Source organism: Rhinoraja longicauda, chromosome 17 (assembly GCF_053455715.1).
Source record: "Rhinoraja longicauda isolate Sanriku21f chromosome 17, sRhiLon1.1, whole genome shotgun sequence".
Classification (NCBI taxonomy): domain Eukaryota; kingdom Metazoa; phylum Chordata; class Chondrichthyes; order Rajiformes; family Arhynchobatidae; genus Rhinoraja; species Rhinoraja longicauda.
The window spans coordinates 4,217,069-4,233,806 of record NC_135969.1 but is presented as its reverse complement, the minus strand read 5'-3'; the positions used below and the strand labels follow the sequence as shown (position 1 = coordinate 4,233,806).

General features: G+C 44.5%; 1 protein-coding gene across 2 annotated transcripts in view; it reads right to left on the bottom strand.

Moving 5' to 3' along the window:
- Positions 1-1,204: 1,204 nt before the first annotated feature.
- The window catches only part of LOC144601701 (MKRN2 opposite strand protein-like), a 16,790-nt gene continuing 1,256 nt past the window's right edge, over positions 1,205-16,738 (bottom strand). The window contains exons 1-6 of one of the 2 annotated variants that reach the window (XM_078413978.1): positions 15,802-15,824; positions 15,210-15,273; positions 9,335-9,776; positions 6,176-6,225; positions 5,184-5,346; positions 1,205-1,586 (exon numbers count right to left, since the gene is read on the bottom strand). In XM_078413978.1, the coding sequence (XP_078270104.1) occupies positions 1,358-1,586; positions 5,184-5,346; positions 6,176-6,225; positions 9,335-9,537 (645 nt within the window). In that variant the 5' untranslated portion in view covers positions 9,538-9,776; positions 15,210-15,273; positions 15,802-15,824 and the 3' untranslated portion in view covers positions 1,205-1,357. Of the gene's footprint in view, positions 1,587-5,183; positions 5,347-6,175; positions 6,226-9,334; positions 9,777-15,209; positions 15,274-15,801; positions 15,825-16,738 lie in introns of those variants that run through there. The other variant, XM_078413977.1, reaches the window with a different exon arrangement.

The window sequence follows — 16,738 nt, the reverse complement described above, 5'->3', positions numbered from 1 at the left end:
GTGTCTCTGGGATCTGTGTTGGGTCCACTGTTGTTTGACGTCTACACTAACAATTTGGATGACAATGCAGTTAAAATGGTAAGTGAATTTGTGGATGACATTGGAATTGGTGGTGTAGTGGACTCTGAAGAGGGCAATCTGGATCAACTAGGGAAATGGGCCAAAGAACAGCAGATGGAATTTAACACTGACAAATGCATTTTTGTAAGCCAAAACAAGCCCATACAGTAAATGGTACGGTTCTGGGGTGTGGAAGAAAAGAGAAATCTGCGGATACAGGTATACAGTGAAAATGGCACCAGAGGTAGACAGGGTGATATCTGGCATGCTTGCCTTCATTGGTGCTGGTATTGAGTACAGGAGTTGGGATGACATGCTACAGTTGTACAAGATGTTGGTGAGGCCACATGCAGTTCTGGTCGCCCTACTATGGATGTCATTAAGCTGGGAAGGGTGCAGCAAAGATTTACCAAGGTGTTCCTTGTACTCAAGGGCTTGAGTTATAAGGAGAGGCTGGATAGGCATTTTACCCTGGAGGATAGGAAGCTGAGAAGTATACAACATCATGGGAGGCATGGATAAGATAAATGGTCACATTTCCTCAGGGTCGAAAAGTCTGGAACTTGAGGGCATAGACTTAAAGTGAGAGGGGTAAGATTTAAGAGACCTAAGGGGCAATTTCTTCACGCAGAGGGTGATGTGTATATGAAATATGCTGCCAGAGAAAACTGTAGAGGTGACGTTTAAAAGTAATTTAGACAGTTACGTGGATAGGAAAGGTTTAGACAGATACGAGCCAAACTACAAACTGGTGGACAGTCTGAAGCAGGGTCTTGACCCGAAACGTCACCAATTCCTTCTCTCCAGAGATGTTGCCTGTCCCGCTGAGTTACTCCAGCAATTTATGTCTATCACCTATAATAATTGGTCAGCATGGATGAATTTGGCTAGAGGACCTGTTTCCAGCTGTATGACCTTGTTGCCTGCTCTTCAGATTTATAAATCTAACCTTTTCGTTCTGACCAATGTTTTTGAAGTACAGGTTCTTGTGATCTTGAGGCCAATAATGTAGCTACCTGAAGAATTCTGGATTGTTGACAGCAGAATTGTGTACGCATTGCAAAAAAAAATACATTTTACATCAATCATTTATATATTAATCTCATTTAATAATTTGTATTATTTAGAAAAATAATTGGGTTAATTTACAATAGGATTACATTGTGATTGATGGATATAAGAAAAATAATTCTCCTAATCAGATGCCTTAATTTTTTTTTTCATGTTTCGCTGGCTGAAATAGAAGTTTTAAGTCAAAAATATAGGCAAGAGCAGTCACTGCTACAGTCACTTATCTTTAAAACTGGCTGCTAACGTCTGCAGTCTGGCAGTCATCTGCAATATAAAAGTAGCCCCTGCATAACTCTCGATAAAGTGTGATGTATTTGGAGGCTCTCTTTGTCCGTGGTACCACAAACCTCTCGGTAAATTCTGTCCGGCTCAGCTGCCGTTTACTCTGTGCCTCCAGGACACAGTTGATGAAGGTCAATGCATAGGAGTAGCAGTTGTGCTCGTATTCATTGTACCTGTAAATACAAATCATAATGATATTTAGAAAATGGATGACTGTTGCAATTGCGATCATTGTTCAAATTTACTTTAAACAGTTAGCATAAGTGTGCGGGTGAGGAACTGATAGAATGAAACATTGTGCACCCGTTTTGTATCGACTGGAACCTGTGGGTTAATGGTGGTTAACACAGAACGTAGAACAACAAGGGAACGGGCCCTTTGGCCCACAATATCTATGCCGAACATGATACCAAGTTAAACTAATTTCCCATGCCTGCACGTTATCCAAATCCCTCCATTCTCTGCATATCTATGTGTTTAAATGCCCCTATAGATGCTGGTACAAATCGAAGGTATTTATTCACAAAATGCTGGAGTAACTCAGCAGGTCAGGCAGCATCTCAGGAGAGAGGGAATGGGTGACGTTTCGGGTCGAGACCCTTCTTCAGACTACCACCCAATGGTAGTGTGTTTCAGGCACCTACCACTCCCTGTGTAGGAATAAACATTTGCCCTTTACACTTTGCTACACACTCACCTTAAGGCTATACCCTCTAGTCTTTGACATTACCACCCTGGGAAAAAGATTGTGACCGCATACCCTTTCTATGCTTCACATAATGTTATGCACTTCTATCAGGTCTCCCCTCAGCCTCTGATGTTCCAGAGAAAATAATCCACGTTTCTCCAACCTCTCCTTGTAGCTTGTACCCTCTAATCTGCCCCCTTTCAAATCTCCACATCCTCCCTGTAATGGGTGAACCAGAAAAGCCCATTATGCTCCAAATGCAGCCTAAACAAAGTCCTATAGAGGTGCAACATGACTTTAGACTTTAGAGATACAGCCTGGAAACAGGCCCTCTGGCCCACCGACCAGCAATCACCCTATACACTGCAGACTAGGAACAACTTACAGTTTTTACTGAAGCCAATTAGCCGATAAACCTGAGACACAAAATGCTGGAGTAATCTCTGGATTACTACCCCAGGCAGCATCCCTGGAGAAAAGGAATGGGTGATGTTTCGGGTCAAGACCCATCTTGAGACTGATGTCAGGGGAGATAACTAAACACCTCCGCTCAGTCCGCATAAATCTACCTGATCTCCCGGTTTCCAAAAACTTTAACTCCCCCCTCCCATTCAAAAACTGACCTTTCTGTCCTGGGCCGCCTCCATTGTCGAAGTGAGGCCCAGTGCAAATTGGAGGAACAGCACCTCATTTTTGCTTGGGCAGCTTTCACCCCAGTGGTATGAAATTGACTTCTCTGACTTCAAGTAACCCTTGCTTTCCCCTCCCTCCATCCCTACCCCTTCCCATTTCTCCGACCAGTCTTACTGTCTCCAACTACATTTTATCTCTGTTTGCTTTGCTGTTACCTTCTCCCAGCTAACAATGATCTATTCTACATTTTTCTTGATCTCCATTCCCTTTGTCCTGTTTTCACACCTTACACTTCCTTATCTATGTATCTATGTATCTCCCACTCCCCTGACATCAGTCTGAAGAAGGGTCTCGACCCGAAACGTCACCCATTCCTTCTCTCCAGAGATGCTGCCTGAGTTACTCCAGCATTTTGTGCCTATCTTTCGTTTAAACCAGCATCTGCAGTTCCTTCATACACACATGGTCTACAAACCTGTATGTCTTTGGAGTGCGGGAGGCAACCAGAGCACCCGGAGGAAACCCACGTGGTCACAGGGAGAACGTACAAACGCCATGCAGACATCACCCGTAGTGAGGATCTAACCAGGCTCCCTGGCGCTTCCTAACACGTATACTCCAACTGATACAATACGCCTCCTTTACAACTCTATCTAGTTCTATTGCCACTTTCAGGGAGCTATGGCTTGGATCCCAAAATCCCTCTGTACATCAGTGCTGGTAGGTCTTGCTGTTTTCCAGTGCATTTCCACCTTGCTTTTGACCTCCCAAAGTACAACACCACACACTTGCTTTGATGGACTTTTCTCTGCCCATTTCCGTAGCTATATACCCGCCGTGTACTTTAACAGCCTCCCTCACTGTTGCAACTCCACCAATGTTGACGGTTAGCAAACTTACTAACCAGCCCATCGACATTTCACCCATGTCCTTTATATATATCACATACACTGATGAGCCAAAACATTATGACCACCTGCCTAATATGCTGTTGCTGCTCCATGTGCCGCCAAAACAGCGCCGACCCGCCGAGGCACGGACTCTACAAGACCCCTGAAGGTGTCCCGCAGTATTTGGCACCAAAATATTAGCAGCAGATCCTTTAGCAGCACCCCACAAGTCTTGCTGTTTCAGAGATGCTCTGACCCAGTCGTCTGGCCATAACAATTTAGCCCTTGTCAAAGTCGCTCAGGTCTTTACTCCTGCCCATTTCTCCTGCATCCAACACATCAACTTCAAGAACTGACTGTTCACTTGCTGCCTAATATATCCCACCCCTTGACAGGTGCCATTGTAACAAGATAGTCAATGTTACTCACTTCAACTATCAGTGGTCATAATGTTTTGGCTCATCGGTGTATTTATCTACCCACTGGTTGGAAGGGGCTTAGAATAAAAGTTTTATTATCTGTATGTTTAGTTTAAACTAGGGAAGATGGAGAGGAGCATAACTTTTTTTAAATGTACAAATTTGATATTACTTTACTGTGCATTTCTTTCAAACAAGTGGATTTAGTAAGTATTTTCTTTCTTGGTTCGGGTCATCTGTGTAACATGAACAATATTTTGTTTCCTTGTAATATTTTTGCATAAATATTTATCTCCGATGACGAGGTTTCAGCCAGTTCTGATTATCCATGTTGACAATGATAAAAGCCGTAACTGCCAGTCCCATTATGAGTTCACCCAGCAAAGTCACGAGCGCACTTTCCAATAAAGGGCTGCAAACCCATTGGTTCCGTGCCCTCTCCCATATTTCAGTTGATTGATTCAACACACATTATTCAGTGCAAACCTGCAGCCAGGAATGAACAGCAGTGCGTTGATGGGGCATGTAAAGGAAAAAAGGATTCTACAAAACCATTTTACTCCGTTAGTAATTCATGTATTGTAAATGATCTAGATAAGAGCATGGTTAATAGGATGGAGACTGCGATTAAACACCTTCGATCAGCCCACCGGAGCCTACCTGATCTCCCGGTTGTTAAACACTTTAATTCTCCTTCCACATAGACCTTTCTGTCCTAGGCCTCCTCCATTGTCAGAGTGAGGCTAAACGCAAATTGGAGGAACAGCATCTCATATTTCGCTTGGGCAGCTTACAGCCCTCTCTCTCTATCCCTCCCCCACCCAAGTCGCACTAGCTTCTCGTCTTCACCCTATAAACAGCTAACAATGGCCTGTCTCCTTTATCATCGTTACTTTTTTGCATATCTTTCATTCATTGTTCTTTATCTCTCTACATCAACGTCTCTCGTTTCCCTTATCCCTAACCAGTCTGAAGAAGGTTCCCGACCCGAAACGTCACCCATTCTTTCTCTCCGGTGATGCTCCTGACCCGCTGAGTTACTCCAGCTTTTTGTGTCTATCTGCGATTAAATATCTGAAATGCTGAAAATACCCACAGAACGTTGGTGGGCTAACAGACGTAAGGTGTGACATTCCATACCTGTTTGGTAGCCATACATCTGCAGTGGAGAATTGCTCCAGATAAAGATCCCACTGGTTAATTAAATTGTACATGTCTGGTTGTACCAGTGGAACAGAGATACATTCCTCCCAACCGCCACCATCTCTTTGAACGCCAGTTTCAATGTAGTTGTACACAACCCCTGCAATAAAGGAAGAGTGTGAATCACACTTTGGCTAAAAGGTATCATTTAAATCTTGGACATTCAAATTTGAATTTTTGTGGGAACACTGAGTGAAACAGATTGGTCACAAAGAAATGTTTTTTTGTCAGTTTTTGAATGGAAGAGCTTCTTAGTGCATTACGCATCACATTATCCAGTCATTATCAGTGCAGTACCAATGCTACAGTGTTTGCAACAGAGTCTGAGAGATGGTTAGTTATGAAGATAAGCCAACCGCTTATTAATACCCGACAAGCTGTGCTGAGAAATTTAATGTATAAATTTATTTGCTGAATTAATGAGATCATCTTGGCATTATCACTAATAAGGTTTAGTACTACACGCTACCAATCACAGTTGTGGAGACATTGGTATAGTTGTGTCGTTGTTGATCACTGATGGCTGATGCTTTAAAACATGCATTGTGCTTGTATGTCATTTATTGTGCTTTTGTTAGTAATTTGTTAGTAACTTACTGTGCTTTTGTATGTAACTTATTGTGTTTCTGTATGTGTATTATATGTAATGTCTTGGCTTTTATCTGGACCTTGAGTCTGTAATAAACTATTGATTGATTGATTGATTAAATATCATAATTATTATTGAGTTGCACACCAAACTCCAATATGTTCTTCAAATTAAATAATCAAGCTCAAAATATTACCAAACAATTGTTGCTTAATTACTTGTACAATTGGTGTTTTAGGACATTATGTTCTTTTTGTAAGACTGCTGAAATGCCACTTGTGTTGCGCATAAATCAAAACTGCTTGTTTAGACTCAGAAATTGATTTTCTTCTCGACTCACCATGAGTATTTGAGATGGCAACATGGAGGTCACCTTTTCCATCATATTCTCTGAGGGGAAAAAGTATTATTAAATGTCAAATGCTGTTCTTTTGGAGCAAACACACAACCACATTAACTGGGCAACAAGTGAACCAGTAGGAATAATGAAATGGATGTCAATCTTAAAAAAGGCTCGTAGAAAGTCATAAATGAGAAATATAATTAAAGGCGGGACAAATTTGGAATAATGAAATATGAAAAGGTGCACAGAGAAAGGAAAATTTGGCACTAAATGTGGAGAGAAAGTTGGAAAGAAACATTTGCTTCTTAGTGGATTACCAATAGAACCTATTTGAATGTAACAAGGAAAACAAGAGAATAAGTATTTGAAACTAACCCTCTCATTGGGTCTCCTATTGACCTTTTATTGTCAATCCTGTAACTATTACTAGACAGGGCCATTTTTACAGCATTATGGGCCCCCGGGCAAAGCAGTGTACTGGGGCCCCTACCGTTACTCTCCCCCACCCCCCTTTCCCTACCAGCCCCCCCCCCCCCCCCCCCCCCGTCGTGCCGGCGAAAAGCACTTACCGAAAAGCACTTAGCGATGGACTTAGGGTGCTACATTGTTGCGAAAAGCACTCACAGATCGCTGTGAGAAGCACTTAGTGACCGAAAATGTTGCGAAAAAAGCACGTATTGAACCTACATTTTTAAAGTAGTGTTTATTTATTGCAAGTCACTTAACATACACAGATCAGCAAGGGGCCCCTATGCTCGTGGGCCCCCGGGCAAGTGCCCATCGGGCCCATGCGTTAAGACGGCCCTGTTACTAGACATGAGTAACATTTCCACAGCAAATGGACACAGCAAGTGTCTCTGAAGTAAAGGCTATGGAATCGCGTGTACATGGCAACAACTGAGAAAACGTTTTGAAAGATAGTCCTTGTAAACTGTTGTACTTGTAAGAGGTATTATTGAATTGTTGTTCGATTATTGTGGGGCCAACATTGTAGATAATCCAAAGTGTCGTGTCCTACAAACATCGCACAGGGTGGGGGTTAACTTCCATGTATAGAGTGCCTTTCAGGATCTCAGGACATCTGAAAACATTTTACAATTGATATAATAATTGTTCAAATGTCACGTATCATGCAGGAAGTGAGACGGATAATTTGCATACGAACAAAGGTCATACACACGGCAATTAAATGAAACAAAAACGGGAAATCCTGGAACACAGAAACATAGAAAAATAGATGTAAGAGTAGGGGCCCGTTCCTGCCTTTTCCCCATATCTTGATTCCTTTAGCCCGAAGAGCTAAATCTAACTGTCTCTTGAAAACATCCAGTGAATTGGCCGCCACTGCCTTCAGTGGCAGAGAATTATACAGATTCACAACTCTCTGGGTGAAGAAGTTTTTCCTCATCTCAGTCCTAAATGACCTACCCCTTAATCTTAAACTGTGACCCCTGGTTCTGGACTCCCCCAACATCGGGAATATTTTTCCTGCACCTGGCCTGTCCAATCCTTTAAGAATTTTATTTTAAGGACCATTCAACAGGACAGATTTTTACAGCAACGGCACTTTTTTAAAGTAAACATATTGATCCAATTGCTCATTTAGTGCTGATTGCGGGATAAATATTAACCACCAGCCCGCCCCTGAGCTTTGCAATATTCCATCGCGTCCTATTCCGTCGAGCTCTGAACTATCAAGCGTGATCTACATTGGAATCGAGTATTCAACCCTCTGATTCACAGGTTCATTTCAAAGCAATAAAGTACAATGAATAATTTGGCGTTCTGGCGTTTAACCACATAACCCGCAAGAACACAATAAGGATGGCTCAGCAGGACAGGCAGCAACTCTGGAGAGAAGGGAATGGGTGACGTTTCGGGTCGAGACCCTTCTTCAGACTCCAGTCTGAAACGTCGCCCATTCCTTCTCTCCAGAGATGCTGCTGAGTTACTCCAGCATTTTGTGTCTATTTTCGGCTGAAACCAGCATCTGCAGTGACTTCCGACACAATAAGGATAGTTATTTTCATAAAATCATTGATGTTTTTCAACAACCCAGTGGTTCCACTAAAACAGCATTTCAATCAGAGACTCTATGGAGTGTATTAACGACCCCGATGAACATTGACTTCTCCAACTTTAGGTAGTTCCTCTGTCCCTCTCTTCCCCTCCCTCTTCCCAGTTCTCCCTCTTCCCAGATCTCCCTCTATCTTCCTGTCTCCACCTATATCCTTCCTTTGTCCCGGCCCCCCTGACATCAGTCTGAAGAAGGGTCTCGACCTGAAACATCACCCATTCCTTCTCTCCTGAGATGCTGCCTGTCCCGCTGAGTTACTCCAGCATTTTGTGAAATAAATACCTCCGTTGCAAATAGTGGTTGGAGGCTTTGAGAAATCTGATTTGGCATTGAGAAATCAAGATCTAAGTACTCTCAGCAATCGTCAGGTCTGATATGTCTCTTACATCGTCTCTCAATCGATCAACGCGAACACATATCCATGCAAATCACTGGCAGAAAATATTGAAAAATAAACCCACAAATTTAGAGGATTTGCTTTCTCTAAAGCATTAAACCACTCTCAAAATGTACCACATTTCTCCCATTATTTTTGGTTTTCTAGGGGAAATAGTTCGTGGTTTCAGAACGTAGCTGCTTGGTGTTAAAGAAACAGCGTTTCTCGTGTGTATGGCGCATATCGGATACATAAAGAGGCAACAAATAAGAAACCTAAAGGCATAATTAATAAGATCATCCGACTAAACTGAATGGGGCCGGACACCATCCCAAATGCCTTCAAACCAATTATTCATCACACGTCTCTTAATTCTGATTTCTTCCAAAAATAAAAGAATCACGTGCATTTTAGAAAAGGTAAATTTTAGATCAAATTTAACCAGGGTTTGTTTTTTTAGTTTCAAAACGTAGAACTGGATCTAAATGTGTATGGAGGAACTGCAGATACTGGTTTAAACCATGCTGGAGTAACTCAGCGGGACAGGCAGCATCTCCGGAGAGAAGGAATGAATGGGCGACATTTCGGGTCGAGACCCTTTTCATCTGAAAGGTGTTTTGAGGGCAACAACTTTCGGTTGAATTTCCAAGCTGCATGTACGTCACAGGTGTTTAATGTTTCCGCTGCATTGTCTTTTATTTACCTGAGGAACGATCCTTCAGTCGGTTTGATCAGGAATGAACACTTCTCATGATGTCCATCTACAAAGCAGTTGGGAATACAGACTGGGGCATCGTCCAGCCCGCGCCCTACGAGGTTCTGGCCGCAGATCGGACACTCCTCTGGGACATTAAAGCAATAAATGTCTTTCTCACAATGGCGAAACGTTATAACGCGGTTCTCCATGTCCTTCCCCAGTACGTTAAGTCATCCAAACCAGGCGAGTAATTTGCTGCACCGCCGTGGCCGCTTTAAATACCAACTCTGTTCTGGTTCCGCAGCGGTGCCCGACAGGATTGACAGCAGCAAGAACCAACCACGACTTGAACGCGAGGCAGGAATACTTGTCCCATGTCAGGAAGGTACTTGGCCGCTGCTCCAACCCACCTGCTCCCGTCCCGTCCCCACTCTCACTGCCAACCGATCTGCAGAGACACAAACAAACTTGCTGAGATAGAACCATTGAGACATCGTCTGTCTTTATTTCAGACGTTGGAGCTGATGTATCGTTCACAGAGTGATGCAGCGTGGAAACAGGCCCTTCGGCCCAACTTGCCCACACCGGCCAACATGTCCCACCTGTTGTACTTTGTGGTCCAGTATCTGTTGTGCCTTTGTTGTGACTCTGGACGGACCACAAGTACACGTGTTTAAAAAGGTTATAATGCTGGAGCTTAAATCCAGGCTATTTATTCCACGGCCACCTGGAACCAGAGTGGCCACCTAATCACCTCATTCTCTTATATAGACATTACTACACAGGCAAACATATTAGTCCTTGTGATACAACAAAGTAGTCCCTGCAATCTCACAACACCACCTGCCCGCATTTGGTCCATAGCCCTCCAAACCTGTCCTATCCGTGTGCCTGTCTAACTGTTTTTTAAACGTTGGGATAAGTCCCTGCCTCAACTCCCTCCTCTGGCAGTTTGTTCCACACACCCACCACCCACACCCAGCTCCAGGAATCCTGGATGAATTTTGCTTCCTAAGCCGTTGACCAGCGTGCCCTTACATAAAGACGGCTGAGGCAGACCCCTCAATCACTCAGTGTACTGTAAGAAAATAACTGCAGATGCTGGTACAAATCGAAGGTATTTATTTCACAAAATGCTGGAGTAACTCAGCTGGTCAGGCAGCATCTCAGGAGAGAAGGAATGGGTGACGTTTCGGGTCGAGACCTTTCTTCAGTCTGATTTTTTACTCAGGGATTTTTTTTAAAAAGCCGCAGTCAAATTTGAATGCCAGGGCAGATAATTGTGATATTAATTTGCTGAGCTACAGGGCTGGTGGCAGTGTGGTAAGCAATGTGGGGATCTGTGCAGGGTGAGACTTGTGCTGTTTGATGAAGGGACGTAAGTTGCCAAGAACAATATTAGATAGGGCAGACCTCAAGATGTTACAAAGGCGGAGGTGGTCAATATTGCGGAGATGGAAGACTCTTACCGGGAGTGTGAGAACGGCAGGGCGCAGCCAGTAACGCAGGCTCCCATAGACCCTGAGTGCCAGATCCCTGCCTTGATTTCAATGTAGTAAAAGGAATGGCGGATGAATAAACCAAAGCGTTTATGTTCAGTGTCCTTGAAGCGTGTTTTTCGCATTCGGATCAAGGCGAGGATCTGACACTGAGTGTGTAGGAAGGCAGGCAGTCGACAGCTTTACCTATCTGGGTAGTGCTCTCACGAGTGGGGAACATTGACGCTGAGGTCAACAACAGGATTGCCAAGGCCTTTGGGCGACTCCGTGGGAATGTTTGGGAGCGGAGAGGACTCAGCCTTACCACCAAGCTGAAGGTCTACCGTGCAGTGGTACTCACCACTCTTCTCTATGCCAGTGAGACCTGGACTGTCTACAGCAGACATGCCAAACAGCTCAACCACTTTCACTTGAGCGGCCTACGCAGACTCCTTCACATCAGGTGGCAGGACAAAATTCCAGACACAGAGGTCTTGGAACGGGCCGGAATCCCCAGCGTCCACACCCTCCTACGAAAAGCCCAAGCCAGATGGGCAGGCCATGTCGTCAGAATGCCCGAGAGTCGACTGCCAAAACAGCTTCTGTATAGAGAACTGTGTCAGGGCAAGCGCTCAGTAGGAGGACAGAAGAAACGGTTTAAGGACGGCCTCAAAGTGTCCCTCAAAGACTTGGACATCAACCTCAGCACTTGGGAGTCTCTTGCTCTGGACCGTCCAACCTTGCGTAGCAAGCTCACCACAGGAGCCCGTGCAGCAGAGAACAGACGCGCTGCAGAGGCCCAGAGGAAACGCACCGTGCGCAAGGCCCGGGCTACCTCCACTCCCACTGCAGCACCCATCCACTTGTGTCCTACGTGTGGGCGTGCCTTCCGGGCCCGGATTGGCCTCACCAGTCAGTTCTGGACCCACAGTCACCAATCCTCCAACTGAAAGTGAAGTCATGGTCATCTTCCAACCCGAAGGACGAACAACAAGGAAGGAACTGCAGATGCTGGTTTAAACCGAAGACAGACACATAAAGCTGGAGTAACTCAGCAGGACAGACAGCATCTCTGGAGAGAAGGAATAGGTGATGGATGTTTCGGGTCGAGACTGAAGTCTGAAGAACGTCACCTATTCCTTCTCTCCAGAGATTCTGCCTGACCCGCTGAGTTACTCCAGCATTTTGCCTTCCACAGACCCTGAATCAGCCAGACGTGCTGAGACGGCTGGTGGGATCAATGGAAGATTTATCTGAGAATTGTACATGGCATAGAATTGAAAAGAAGTAAAACCACTCCCATACTTCTGGAGCACTTCTTAATTTATTCAGTCGTTCATGCAGAGGGTGGTGAATCTCTGGAATTCTCTGTCCCGGAGTGTTGGAGGATGCGTCATAAGTTCTAGGAGAAGAATTAGGCCATTCGGCCCATCGAATCTACTGCCGCCATTCAATCGTGGCTGATCTATCTCTCCCTCAGCCACATTCTCCTGCATACTCCCCATAACCCCTGACACCCGTACTAATCAACAATCTCTCAATCTCCAACGATCTCTCAATCTCCGCCTTAAAAATATCCATTGACTTGGTCTCCACAGCCTTTTGTGGTAATGAATTCCACAGATTCACAAACCCTCTGACTAAAGAGGTTCCTCCTCATCTCCTAAAGGTATTTATAGATGCTTCGGGTATATATTTATATATTACTTTAATTTTTCTAAATATTTAAAGTGGAGTTAGATCAGTTTTGGAACGATTAGGGGCTCTGATAAATCATCAGAGCCCCTAATCGTTCCAAAAGAGCTAAGACAAAGGAGAGATCAGCTATGATTACACTGAATGGCAGAACAGGTGAAACACACCCATATTTCCTCGTGTTCATTCATAGGATCAGGACTATTCCTAATTCATAGGATTACTGGAAATGGCAGCGATTATTGTCTGTCTCTGACGGTTTTTGAAGTGAAGAATTGTTTATCAGATATCAGAGGGTGTGGAGTTTGAATGGCAGATCCCGCTCCCAGGAGGAGATTTTAGAGTCCATTATATAGGATTATAAAGGATGAGGTTACTGAGTACTTAGAAGTTCCTGATAAAATAGGCCGTAGTCAGCATGACTTTGTGAAGGGAGGTCTTGCCTGACGAATCTGCTGGAATTCTGTGAAGAACTAAATAGCAGGACAGACAAAGGAGAGTCAGTGGATGTTGTTTACCTAGATTTTCAGAAAGCCTTTTTATAAGCTGCCACACATGAGCTGCTAAAGAAGATGAGAGCCCACAGTATCAAAGGGGAGATACTAGCATGAGTGGCATCCAGGTTGGCTGGATGACAGAAGGCAAAGAGTGGCAATAAAGGGGGCTTTTAAGGCAGAGATAGATAGATTCTTGATTAGTACGGGTGTTAGGGGTTATGGGAAGAAGGCAGGAGAATGGGATTAGAAAGGAGAGAGAGATCAGCCATGATTGAAGGCAGTGGCAGTGGAAGGCAGTGGAGGCCAATTCTCTGAATGCATTCAAGAGAGAGCTAGATAGAGCTCTTAAGGATAGCGGAGTCAGGGGGTATGGGGAGAAGGCAGGAACGGGGTACGGATTGAGAATGATCAGCCATGATCACATTGAATGGCGGTGCTGGCTCGAAGTGCCGAATAGCCTCGTCCTGCACCTATTGTCTATTGTCTATTGAATGGCGGAGTAGACTTGATAGACCGAATGGCCTAATTCTGTTCGTATCACTTATGACCTTATGACATTTGTTTTGGAGGATGCCCATTCAGTCCACAAGCCTGGGATATTTCTGCAGACAGACCGCATACAGCACGGGTCCTATTTGCCATGCCATGTTTGTTCCGCTTATTTTTAATATATTCACCTGATTATTTAAGGTTTAGAATAGTTCAATTCATGGGACTGAACACTGGAACCTGTGTAAATGCTTAGCTTTGCGGGTTAGTAACTAATGAATGAACATTATGTTAAACCTTCCGTCTACACCTGCGAGAAGGAAAACGTTGTCCAAGCCAACCCGCTGCTGAATGTTTACTTGCTTCTCTAAAAAGACAATTGTTGCTGCTGCAGATAATGAACAATACAATTTGTGCGGCACGGTGGCACGGTGGCACGGTGGCACAGCGGTAGAGTTGCTGCCTTAGGTTCGGATTCGATCCTGACTACGGGTTCTGTCTGACAGAACGAGTTTGCATGTTCTCTTCAAGGTGATCGATGGTCGGTGCAGACTCGGTGGGCCAAAGGGCCTGTTTCCACGCTGTATCTCTAAAGTCAGTGGCACAGCTGCTGCCTCACAGCGCTAGAGACCCCGGGTTCCATCTTAACCTGGGGTGCAATCTGTGTGGAGTTTGCACGTTTTCCCAGTGACCGCGTGGGTTTTCTCCGGGTGCTCCGGTTTCCGCCCACATCCCAAAGAAAGGCGGATATGTGAGTTGATTAGCCTCTGTAAATTGTACCTTGTGTCGGCAGTGGAGCAGCTAATCGATCATCGGGGGGGCCGGTTACATGCTGTGTATCTAAACTAAATACACCATTTCACTTTGTGAGAACCGCCTTGCTAACAAGAATAATCAGATACACACTACCGTTTATCAGTATATCTATCCTTTGTAGAAACAGTTGTTAACTATTTACTCCTGCAGATGTTGGTAAAAAAACAATGCCCAGAAATTCATTTTTTGGTTGATTATTAATGATAATTTGTAAATTTTGATTCAGTTGATCTGACATATCTTAACGGCATGATCTCTAACTGGTGAAGTAACACAATGATACTCTTCTAAATTTAGGATGTATAATCATTTGCTTCGTACAATTGGCCCCGTAGACAGCTCTAACATCTGGTTTTGCAGGAGCTCCAGATATATTTCTATTAACTTTACAATTGGGAATCACCTTCTGGCATCTTACTACCAAATCCTGCCCACATTTGGAAAATCCAACATCTTTCCTGAAACAAAATGCTGGAGTAACTTAGCGAGACAAGCAGCATCTCTGGAGAGAAGGAATGGGTGACATTTCGGGTCGTGACCCTTCTTCAGACAGAAAGGTCTCAACCCGAAACTTCACCTATTCCTTCTCTCCAGAGATGCTGCCTGTGCCGCTGAGTTACTCCAGCATTTTGTGTCTATCTTCAGTTTAAACCAGCATCTGCAGTTTCTTCCTACACACTACATCTTTCCTGAAACTCTTGGTCATGTACGCCTTTAAACTCACACAGGATTTCATCATAAGACATGACCAAGATGCCCCATCTAAGCTAGTTCAATTTGGCTGCATTTAGCCCATATCCCTCTAAACCTTCCCTATCAATGTACCTGTCCAGGTGTCTTTTAAATATTATTATTGTACCTGCTTCAACTACCTACATGAAAAAAAACTTGAACAGTAGTACCTACCCGTGGAACACTCGGGTAATCCAAAATAACTCCACGTATATCTCAATTCTTGTTAATGTAGCTCCTTTAACAGAGGAAGAAATTTTGTTTTATTTCCCAAATCAGCTACATCTGATCATTATTCCAGTTTAACAAAACTTAGGTTTAGTTAAAATGAATTTAAGTGATAAGATTTTCCAACAACGTCATGCGAACTAGAAATTAATGGGGAAATGCTATTTTAATTTTAGTTTCAGGAAATAATGCTCAATTTCGACCCGAAACGCCGACCATTCCTTTGCCTCCACAGATGCTGTTCGACCCGCTGGATTCCTCGAGCAGATTGTTAGCCACTCCGGATTTCAGCATCTGGATTCTCCTGTGTCTATAAAATATTCTACGTTTCCAAAAGTTATAAACCCCAATATTGCCCTCGCTATTATTTGAACATTTTGTTGATTGTGGTCACCATTACCTCATTGGATCCCAGGAATTAGGAACTGCCATTCCTTATATAATTTAGTGGACGAGGATATATTAGCATCAATAGCAAACGAAAATCAAATAAAGAAGAATTTAAGTTGAAGCAAAATCGAAAATTATCAGACCTTACATAGTCAAAATACAGTGGATGAGTAGGAAAGAACTGCAGATGCTGGTTTAAATCGAAGGTAGACACAAAATGCTGGAATAACGGGACATGCAGCATCTCTGGAGAGAAGGCATGGGTGATGTTTCAGGTCGAGACCCTTCTTCAGACTCAAAATACTGTAGATGCGAGTTAGCATTTGCAGAGGGAAATAGATAGACGCCGTTTCTGGTTGGAACTCCTCTTTAAACTGATGGTGTCAGGGGATAATGCTGAAAATATCATGAATAGCATGCTAAGAGTGAGGCAAAGCCTAGCAAGTGATGGGTGGGAACAGTTGAGGGGGGTTTGGTTGTCCGATGGGTGGAATACATGACAAAGTCAAGAGATGTAAAGGAGACAAATGGGTGTCAGATATGAAGGAGTGAAATCTAGACCCAGAGAGAGAGGGATATCGGTGGAAGGGGACAGGACGGGGGGGAGGAAGGGGAGAGAGATATGGGTGGGAGGGAGAGGGATATCGGTGGAAGGGGACAGGACGGGGGTGGGGGGGACTTGGGAGGAAGGGGAGAGAGATATGGGTGGGAGGGAGAGGGATATCGGTGGGACAGGACGGGGGGGGACATGGGAGGAAGGGGAGAGAGATATGGGTGGGAGGGAGAGGGATATAGGTGGAAGGGGACAGGACGGGGTGGGGGGGGGACATGGGAGGAAGGGGAGAGAGATATGGGTGGGAGGGAGAGGGATATAGGTGGAAGGGGACAGGACGGGGGGGAGGAAGGGGAGAGAGGTATGGGTGGGAGGGAGAGGGATATAGGTGGAAGGGGACAGGACGGGGGTGGGGGGGGGACATGGGAGGAAGGGGAGAGAGATATGGGTGGGAGGGAGAGGGATATAGGTGGAAGGGGACAGGACGGGGGTGGGGGGGGACATGGGAGAGAGATATGGGTGGGAGGGAGAG